Source organism: Lipotes vexillifer, unplaced genomic scaffold, assembly GCF_000442215.2.
Source record: "Lipotes vexillifer unplaced genomic scaffold, Lipotes_vexillifer_v1.1 scaffold219, whole genome shotgun sequence".
Classification (NCBI taxonomy): Eukaryota; Metazoa; Chordata; class Mammalia; order Artiodactyla; family Lipotidae; genus Lipotes; species Lipotes vexillifer.
In genome coordinates this window covers 229,271-240,515 of record NW_006769244.1, presented here as the reverse complement: position 1 = coordinate 240,515, position 11,245 = coordinate 229,271, and the positions used below count along the sequence as shown (strand labels likewise).

The 11,245-nt window shown below is 32.2% G+C and overlaps 1 protein-coding gene across 3 annotated transcripts in view; it reads right to left on the bottom strand.

Annotated features, from left to right (window-relative positions):
• Positions 1-11,245, bottom strand: part of CLGN (calmegin) — a 45,151-nt gene that overhangs the window by 16,143 nt on the left and 17,763 nt on the right. For all 3 annotated transcript variants that reach the window (XM_007445527.1, XM_007445526.1, XM_007445525.1), the window contains 4 exons: positions 9,075-9,216; positions 5,450-5,531; positions 3,821-4,013; positions 689-878 (listed from right to left, as the gene is read on the bottom strand). In XM_007445527.1, the coding sequence (XP_007445589.1) occupies positions 689-878; positions 3,821-4,013; positions 5,450-5,531; positions 9,075-9,216 (607 nt within the window). The remainder of the gene's footprint in view (positions 1-688; positions 879-3,820; positions 4,014-5,449; positions 5,532-9,074; positions 9,217-11,245) is intronic.

Here is an 11,245-nt window from a genome sequence, read left to right as displayed (position 1 = left end):
GGCAGCAGGAAAAAAAAAAAACGTTCTTAGGAATAAAGGTAACAAGATTTTATGGAGAAATTACAAAACATATTTGAAGGACAAAGAATATCTCAGTTAAATGGAGAGATATAAAAGTATCCCTCATCATCTGAATTCAAGCTATAGGTAATCTGGAACTGAATACATTTCTTTTAAGAAAAATATTCATAATCCTGTAGAATGAAAACCACACAAATACTCAGCTAGTGAACATTTTATGGGTAAGCAAACTGGTATGAGTAAATCCTATATAAGATGCTGAGAATATGGCTTTTTAAGCCAACTAATCATTAACTGAAAACACCACAACTATGTAAAGTACGCACACACATACATGATAAAGATCAAACTGGGAACTGAAATTGAAGTGTTGGTGTTTTAGATTCATGGAATTTTCCCCCCACAGCATTGAAAACATACAAAATACAAACACTATATTGAAAAGGGCAACAAAATTAAAATATTAATTAAAATGAAAATTAAGAGGCAGGGGACTGCAAAATCCACTTTAGAGAAGTATTTCACCCAAAATAGTCAAAACAAGTAGTACTGATGTTTAAAAGAATAAGCTTCATGGGTTGTAAACTTCACTTAAACACACGTTACTTCACATAAACACACGTTACTTTATGCCAAAGAACGCTTTGCTACTGAATTCTTTGCTTACCAGTCTTCTGGTTTGACAGCAGAAGGATCAGGGATTTTTGCTCTTTCATCCCAATCATTAGGTTTTTTATCACTGGGATCTTCAATTTCCTTGGGAGGATTGATAGGAGGAACCACATCCTCTAGTAGGTTTCCTTTGTTTACAACTATCTGATCAATTAATACTTCAAATGTGTCATCTGGATTCATCACTAAAGATCAATTTAAACATATTACACTTATCATATTGACAGTCATGACATGTTAAAGATAATCTTCTACCCTAAACTTCATGGGTAAAATTTTCTCTCAACCACAAGAGGAATTACCGATGTATTAAATCAAAATACATTGAAATCACTAGATCTAATGCTTTCTAAAACCAAAGATAAAATTTTAAGTAATAATAATAATTTAATAAAACGCTCCATTACTTCTCAAATAAGAAATACCCAATAGCTAACTCAGCTTAGGACTCACATGACCAGTCAGCTTCACTCTTTCATAGTTACAGAATACAACCCAATCTTCACTATTTTAAAATAATTTTTTGAAATGACCTCAAACTTTAAAAGTTGCAAGTATGCTATAAAGAACTTTATTTTTTCTTGAATTACTTGAGAGTAAATTACTGACCTCATCCGTATCATCCCTGAATGTTTTAATGTATATTTCCTATCAACAAGGACATTCTCCTACATAACCCAAATCTAGGCACCAAAATCAGGAATTTAACACTGATACATTCTTACGATTTCCTAGAAATCTATAAAGCTCATTGGCATTTCAAATTTATTGATTCATACACTATAGTGAAAATGTCTTAAGGATGATTGAAAATATTCAACCTCACACTTTAGTACGTTTGTTTTGAGGTAAATTCTAGCTCTTTAAAAGTCCCTAAGCCAAAAGTTTCATAAAGGACTCCCTTATCATTGTAATGACAAAATAAAAGCTCTTTCTCCCTTCTGTAAACATGGGGTGGGAAGTCACTGAGTATAATTTATATCTTTGGAAAGAACTGTAGATGAAAGTAGCTGCCTAACATTTGCTTTTAGTAAGTTAAGGAAGTAGGAGCTGTCAATAAATGTCAGGATGATCCTGACTTAACTAGGTAAATGGGCTACCACTTTCTGTAAAAGCAATGCTGAAGTAATAATCTCCAAAGGTTTCAGTCACAACAATGCCAAATTATTTATATCAAAATCAAATATTGCAATTTATATACAAACTCAAATAATGTAAATGAACACTCAGTATTTTCTCCCTTCTCTTTTTTCTCCACCATTTCCTCTTCTATTACAGCTGAGATTATAAAACTATATTACTACACAAAGGAAAAAAGTCAAGATTGAAGCAGAACTGAGAATAAGATCTTAAATGCAAAAACGTGCTAGACCCTTTCTAATAAAAAAAGACATTTCTCAAGAAAAATCCTGAAAGGACTATTTTCTGAATAAATTTTGCATCTGAAATGTTTTAAAATTATAGTAAATCAGAAAAGCACATGACAATCACACATATGTGAAAAGACATCTTTGCCCAAAATCTTTAGCCAGAAAACCTTTCCGTTTAGAAAACTGTATTCAATGTTCTAAATGAATCTACAACAAAAGGCATTGGATTATAAAGTCTTTTAAGGGACCCTGTAAGGTTCTTAGAACAACTACAGGATAATGTTATAAAAATATAGTAGTATTACAGAAAGTTTTTTTAAAAAGAAAATAGCCACTCGACAATCCTAGCACAACAAAGTTTTTGTGTATAGTAGTAAGAAAAGCAAATGTTTAAGAGTCAGACTTGAGTTTTAATTCCAGTCTTAACAATTACTTTTGTTTCCTAGGGCAAGTCACTTAACCTAAATTAAGGCAAAATAGAGAGAAACTGCTCACCTCACAGGACGGTTGTAAACAAAGTGTCTAGCACAGAGCATGGTACCTATCAGGTGATTAACAAAAATTAGTTTTTTCTAGTCTTTTTCTTTTTGTTTGTATAATATGTCTAGTGGCCATCAGGATGTGCCTCCAATTTGAATCTCGTTTTCTTTCCCAATTTTAATATTATAAACGTCTCTTCCTTGTTGCCGAATATTTTCATAGTTATCATTTTGTATTGTATAGAAAGAAAACCACTACTGTAACATTTGGGTTGCTTCCAATTTACAGTATATTTTTACACATAGGTCATTTTCTTTCTTCTGGATTATTTTCTTTGGATAAATTCCTGAAAGTGGAATTGTGGCCTTTGATTACACTACCAAAGTGCTTTTGACCAGGTTTATACAAAGTCTAATTAAAATTCATTTTTTCTAGTTATAATTTCTCATTATCTCTACATTTCTACAGTTTACTTTATGCTCCCCAAAATGTCTAGTACCATTTTCCAATTTCAGAAAAAGGTCTTTGATATCAATACTGATATTAAAAATAAAATTGGTCCCTGTGTTGGCAGACAAAATGAATGTTTCTGTAACTGCAGTTTCTGGAAAGAAAACTGAAATACCTTAGTCTTGGATGGAGTTGTCCTGTTAGGTTCTGACATGCTGTGATTTTAAGTAATCATGGGCAGAACAAACCTCTATAATTGTATGTTCTTGGGAAGAGGAGAAACAATCCCATGTAGTGTTCCTCCTAGTCAACATATACGCAAACTCCTAGTTACAAAAGTAAAACTAAGTATGTTAATAGATGGTCGCTCAATGCTTTCCCTGTCAAAGTTTTCCCACAACTACCACAAGGCAGGACCCAACAATGACAAATGCCTATAGAATAAAGTCTAATATTAAGGGCTTCCTCCTCCTTAACCTTTTTCTCCAGTTTTCTATTCTTTCAGCACCACTAATGTCAGGGTGCCTAAAATATCCCTTTCCTCTCCTATCTTCCACATTGTATCTACACTTCAAGACTATATCAAATATAACCGCCTTCACTAGGTTTTCTCCAAGTTTCCAAACTGAAAGTAATAGTTTTTGAGCTCTTAACTGTACCTCATACGACACTTTACTTTCTACCTGTGCTATAAGTATGTGTGTCTTATTCTCCTAAAAAGATAAGCCCTTAACAGAAGGACCTGTGTTTCTCCCAAAGTATTTGCCACAAAAACATTGGTAGTCAGCAAATATCTTTGAATTAATGAATGAATTAAAAGAACATACCAAGGGTATAAAGATGAGTCTTCCTGTCTGTAAAGAACTTTTTAAGGTCTACATCTGGAGGTTTGGCATGCTTCTCTTCAAAAACTCCAGTTTGGGGATGTTTATGTCTAAAGATAAAATGAAGTTTATAATCTTCTCCACATTTATCTGGTCCAAACATAATGGTATAGGATGTTTTATCATAAAAGTTTTCCTTCAAAGAGAGATGAGTATGGGGATTAGTCCAGAATTAGAGTATTTAATGGATTTCTCTATTCTACCCCACTGGGTAGAGTTCACAAAAATGTATCAAATGTTAATTCACCAAAGAATTAGTTGACACAATTGACAATAAAGGATGTGGAAAACACAACAAATTTTATTTCAAAATAGTTTTTTAAGTGCACACATTACTTCCATCCTCAAGATGTAGGAGAGAAGCTGGAACCACCCTAGCAACATCATAATGTTTTAGTTTCTCTATACAGATCTGTATTATTAATATTTTATTAAGAAAATTAAGCACAGAGAAAAGCCTTCTGTGACTTAAGACTACAGTGCCTACTTAGCCATTACTACTATTCAGTAAGACACCAGAAAATGGCGCCCCTTAGCACAATGTGAGGAAGAGATTCAGACTCTTGATTTGACAGACTGTGTCTGTCAAAAGCAGACACTGCAACATGCTCCCCATTTTATTACTGGTCATTTCTCTTCATTTGGCATGGACACTGGTTAAGAGCATGGGATCTGGAGTTCAAATCCTACCGTTGCCTTTAAATCAGCTGTGTGTGGCCCTGAGCAAATTTCTTAACCTCCCTGTGGTTCTATTTCATTACCTCTGATGAAGATAATAATAGTACGTACCTTATAAGGTTTCTCTGAGGATTAACTGAATTAATTAGATAAAGTGCTTAGAAAAATACTTGGTTTTTGACTTTATTATTGCCATTGTACCTTCAGGTGATCATCACCTCACAATACCTAAGTGTTTCACCATCTACTACAAATGGCTTCCCCTTTACCCGATCCTAATAACAGTAAATGAATCCTTTAATCTGTTTCATAGCCACACATTCTGACAAATACCTCATTAATGTCTCATTTATCTTATTTTTGTTATATGCAGAAATCCTGACATAGCCTCCTGTAGGAGGATGCTATAAGAAACGTCTCCAAACCTCAAATGGTCCTAATATAACCTGCTTCACTATGAAAACATTTTTAACTTAGTAAATTTTTGCAGACTGCCAATTCCTGAACTGGCCTGCCTTTTTAATTTGGTTCTTTGGCCATTGTGTTTTACTGCTTTGCTCCGTTATCTTACTTCTCCTGTGATTATTATTTTGTAAAGAAAATAACTGTAAGCTGATCTTTGAGTGACATTTATAAGCACCAGGTTATTTTTTATTTATAGACATAGCAAACTTTTTTATGTGGCTAATGATTACAAAACTGATGCCATCAAGTAACAAAGCTGTGTATGAAACTTGAAGGCGCACTGTAAAAGCTATATAAACTCATGGTGGATAAAAATTTTCAAAGTTATTTTCAATTTCAGTTGAAAATGAAAATTTCAGTTGTGTCAATTGCTCCTTAAAAATATTTATTAACTTTAATAAGGTTTTCTTAAACATTAAAATATCATACCAGATTCAAACCATCAGTGTCTGCTAGGAGTTTAATGTATGCACCTCCACAATCAATACCATCTTGAAAATTTACTTCATATCTAAATGAAGGGAAAAAGAATCATACTGCTGATAAATAAAAATTACTAACTGTTCTTCAAAATCTAATGTATTACTCTCAATTCATTTAAACACAAACATTTTACATTACCAGAAAGCTCATACAAAGCATATCCATAACCTATAGGGAACAAGCAGAAATGACTTTTCTGTGCACATCCTTAAAATATTAAAAATAGAATGATTATAATCAACTATACAAAAGCCAACCAATTTGTTGAAATAATTTTTTTCATCAAAACTGTTGAATTAATAATAAAATACTTTGACTAAAACTTTTCACAGGAAACTTCAAATTAAAATAAGGTACGTACTATACATAGTCTTTATAAACTAAAAACAAAGACTACGGGGGTCATGGCTACAGCATAAATTTCTAAGAAATTGCTAATGATCCTAGATATCCAGTCTGCTACTAATTTGTCTTTTAGTTCAGCTACACTGAAACCATGTTAAATAAGTTGTACATTTAATTAAATACCACCAGCAAAGAGATTTCATAATCTCAGTCAATAACCTGGAATATTTCAGATCTTAACAGCCAGGCGATAGGGGAAACACAGTGTAACAGCTAAAAGAGTGAACTGACATGGCAGTCTCTTCATAGATTTACAACACTCTAATTCTCAGCAAAAGTTCTGTTGTTGTTTTGTCTTGTTTAGGTAATGACAGTCTTACTGAACACTATTTAGAAGAGATTTTTAGTAAATTGATGAAGTACATGTAACAAACCGGTTATCAAACTGAAAAACAGTGAAAACCAAAAAAGTTATGATTTGGTTTAATGAATTAAAGCAAAAAGAGATGAAAACTAGAGGAGCAACAGGACACAGCGATAATTTTAATGAAGGACTATAGTTTAAAATGTTTCTGAAGAAAGTTTAGAGACAAAGTAAAAAAAAAAAAAAGCATACAAAACTTTGACAGTTTGAACCCAATTAGTATATGTATTTTGTATAGAAAAGAAAGAGAGAAAATACAGTAAACTTTTAAGTGATCATCTCTGAGTTGCTGGAGATTATGGTGATTTCTCCTCCCTACTTTCTACTCTGCTTTATTTCTCAAGATATCTGCAACAGTGGTTACAAGCAAGTACTTCTGAGTCAGGAAGACCTGAGATTTTTTCTGGATTCTGGTAATACCTCGGCTAAAGGCACGTTACTGAAGCTCTAGTCTCTATTTGCTCATCTGTAACGTGGGAATATTGTCCATACCTACACCTCAAAGGACTGTTATGATGATTAGAAGTTGTCATGCACAGTGATGGGCCAATAAATGCTCAAAAATGTTAGCTTCTGTTATGATCAGAAGAAAAGTTTTGTTTTGTTCTTTTTCATTTTTTAAATAGTTTGTTTCCTCAAAGCCTTATCAATACTTTTAAGCAGTAGCCGATAAACTTTTTTTTCATGAAACATGTTTTTGAAGAGTATAAAGTAAAAGAAATGGTGCATAATGTGAACTAAAGGTAAATATTTGCTACTCTAAGTAAAATAAAATAAAAAGAGATATAGTTTTAGCATAGGTGATCCAAGGAGAAAGGGTTCTGTGAAAAGAACTAGAGAGAACAATTGTGTAAATTGTCTCTATAAATGTTAAGACAGCTCTGCTGTCTTAGTATGCCTAGACTCGATCACTATGTCTATTTCATACGCTGCAAACTTCCAGATTTTTCAAATCATTAACTTGTGCCTAGTATAAATAGTTCACAATGGATTCGAAGATCAGTGAAATGTATGTCATAGAGCTTCACTGCTGCTAATTTTAGATCATAGGAAAAATGAGGACAAATGCAGAATATATGTTAACCCTATTTTCTTTAGAGTAGCATTTTCTAAACTGTCCCATGAAATAGTAATTATTGCTAGGGAGGTAAAAAACGTCTGTGGTCAATTATGTTTGGGAAACACAATATTCAAGTTAAAAACAGGTTTTCATACAGAGAACTTCTCAAAGTCTTTAATGGGCAAATATGCTTCCTTATCTTTAAGGTTCAGATATTCTTAGTTTCTAAAACTTATATGACCACATAATGCATATTAATATGTACACAATTTGGAAAAAGCAGCTTTAGAGTAAAGTTATGTCATAAATCTATAGTATTTATAGTAGTTAATATAAAATTTCTTTTTATTTATCTCATTTCATCAAAATTAAGAATAACAAATATTCACTATCCTTCTTTGAACTGTTTTCAAGCATATCAAACACTGCTATTCCATTCTTCTTGATTCTCCTTTTTTCAGAATAATAATTTCACAACTGCTTTAATAATTTTTTTAGACTTATTATCTTTGCTTCTAATCTTGCAAGCTATCTTTCACTTGCTTGCCTAGCAGTGATTTATACTTTCTGAAAATACCAAATTTGATTCATTTCACTCTGGAGAAGTTAAATTTTATATTATTTTCCGTTACCCTTTCAATTAAGCCACAAAGGATTAAAATAGAAAATGATATTATATTCACCTAACTTCAACAGAATAAGAAGATTACTTTCAAATTTTCAAGAAAAAAGAAACCCCAAACTCTGAATAATGACATATATCAAGCTCAAATATTAATCCCAATAAGTACTTATAACAATATTTTTCATTTGTTCAAATGGTTGTATACTGACATTATTTGATATTTTAAATTTATTGAAATAACAGTGCAACTAAGCCAAAGCATCACAGCTGAAAAATTAGCCCAATTATACCAAATGCCATATTGTTTTAAATTTTTAAAATACAAAATGGCATTTTAGTTACACCACATAGGAATATATTTAACATGTTAGCAAAAAACTGAAGTGGTTCTGGAGTGTTAAGTTTACAGTTAATGGTATTTCCTTACACTGTAATTAACTTTGGACAGCCCAATCTTCTAAGGTAGAAAGTAACATTTCTACATTTCCTTTTCTTTGTTTTTAATACGAATTTCATTGGTTTTGTAATTGTATTTGTACACATCTATTTTGGTTTTATACCAGTATAGGTGAAACAGCTTGAGGAATTTACACTTGATTTTACGACAGTTACACATGCAAACAACATGACAATAAAACTAGTTTATGTCATATTGCAGGGGAGGGAAGGGGTGACTGTCTGTGAGATCATATGCCCTTTAAAAGGGCACTTCCTCTTTAAAATGAATTTGCTGCCTTTGGATCTTATCACTGGTTTACCAGCAATATTTATGGTTCCATTCTGAATATACTGAGGTTAATATATCTTAATAGCAAGTCATTTTAAGTAAAGAGTTAAAATAAAAATGGTGATTTTAGTATGCACTATATAGTTTATGGTGGTGGAATGTTGCATATTACAGCATATATCATATAATTTTTCAACTAACCTGCTTTTCTCTTGAAACCTCAGGGTGTCTGTGTGTATACATGCATTGTGTATTTAAGCAAATGAAATGGAAAAGGAAAATCTGGGTTTTTTTGCCCATTTTATACCCATTATACCTATATTCAGAAGCCAAATTATACAAAACTAATATAAATGTCAGAAAAAGTATTAAAAACATAATAAAACTTACTGTACTATCAGAGGTTTATCAGCAAAGATGAAAGGTTTTGCTAATACAGCAGATATTGCATGATGCTTTGCTCTAGATTTCAACACCAGTCCTCGGTCACCAGGTACTCGATATTCTTTCAATTCTTCTATTTCCCATCTTCCTAAAATACAAAACAAAGCAAGTTAAACTAAAACCAAAAACACTGACTTAAGAATTATTTATCAGAAGTGGTGACCAATAAGATTCTTCCATGAAGCCTACTTTGGGAAAAATAAAATCACATTTTAAATCAGAAAATAATATCTGCACCTATATGTATGTATGTTCTCTTTTTCTCTTAAAACTGTGGAAACGAATAAATAACAGACCCTACGGTATTTAATTAAAGCACCTCTAAAGCTGGCTTAGTTTGGATTTCTCTGAAAGACTGTAATCAACGAAATCACAAAATGTGGTTTGTCTCATACGGTCTATCAACATTGTATTTTTAAAATGAGGTATTTTTAAATTACACAGGAGACAAAGTACATCCTTAACACAAAATGAGTTTGCCTCAGTCAATTTTTTTGAAATTTATGGTATCATCAGCTACTTTTCTTACTTTGCAGAAGTTACTGTAGAGATTTAAATTTTAATTTGAAAATTGTTATGCCCAAAGAACACAAACTAAAGTTAACACTTCCTAAGCTAAGCCAATCAGTTCTCAGAACTTTTGGCCAAGGAAGTCATACATACTAGATCAGCACTAGGCTGTAGCACAGCAAAGCTGAGTTAGGTCCTCTCTGGGCTGGAATTTCCCATGTTTAATATCAGGAAGCTCCTGCAATTAGATCACAGGCAGCACATAATGCAAAGCTAGACTAGTTAGCTGCAGCCCCAAAGCTGTGGATTGGACTTTCCTCCTTTACTCTTTTTAAAACAGAAAATAACTAATTTATATTAATTTGTATAAAATGTTCTAGCCTTGAAACTTAGAGGTATCGCCTATTCCAAGAAAACTCAATTTAGCGAAAACTGGCTATTTTCCGGTATTGTGCCAACTTGAAATATTAATGGGCACTTTTGAATTACTAATGTACTTTATACACGTTTTTTTCTTTCTAAAAAACAACAGTGCAAGAACCTGACAGTCTCATGAACCAGAGAAGGGTATATTTTGGTCTATCATTTTGCACACAGTATTGGGTTTTTAAGAATTCATTTTTTAAAGTTTTCAAGTTTCTTTTCCTTTTTGTCCCCTAATTTGGCTATAGTGTACTTTTCTAAAAAAAGTGAATTCATTTGGTTTTTCTTCTCTCACACTGATGAGCAACTGTATTATCACTGCTAACCTGTGGCTTGACCAAATCACAAAGGTCTTCTTTTAAGAAGTAACAACTATATCTTTAGGGGTTTTAGGATACTGATAGTAAAGCCTTTTTTAAACTATGTTGCCTTCTTTTGTAATTACATGCATACATTTATCCGCTATGAAAAGGTACTATCTAAAAGTACTACTTTAATTTTAGAAAACCTGTGACAAGGTGATTATTCTTCAAGGACAAGAGGTTTTTCCCAACTTCAAATCAACAATAACTTTTCATTAACCAATCATTTACTCAAATTCTATACAGTGCCAGGTAATATGAACTCTGATGTAACTATAATTTCAAAAAGAATTCACAAAATTTTATAAGATATCCTGAAAGTTGGTCGCTTAAAGAATTGGTGATCTTTTAAACAGCTATACTTTTATTAATAACTTAATCTGAAAAATTTAAATAAGTCTCCTCCAAATGCAAACCCTGTTACCCAGCACATAATGTTTCACACAGATTTGCTTACTCCTGAAAATATAGGAATTAGTTTTACTCAAGTGGCACTTGACAGCAGCTGTGATTAATGACTAGAAATACTAAATATTCCTGCAAAGAAACTGATATTAGTCTCAACTAACCCCTATATAAACAACATTGCTAATATGTATATACAAAATGCCATTTTCAGGACCTGGAACTTTAAGAGATTCTGTACTTTTCAAAGTTGCTTTCAAGAAATTGAAAAAAGTCAACCAAACATACCAAATCTAATATGCTAAAAAATTATTTTCGTGGATAATTTTGTTTAATAAGACTACAGACCAAACTTAGGTGTTAAGAAGCTTGTTTTCTGCTTGCTTGAGTTCTAATTTTAAGCTGGGGGGGGGGGGG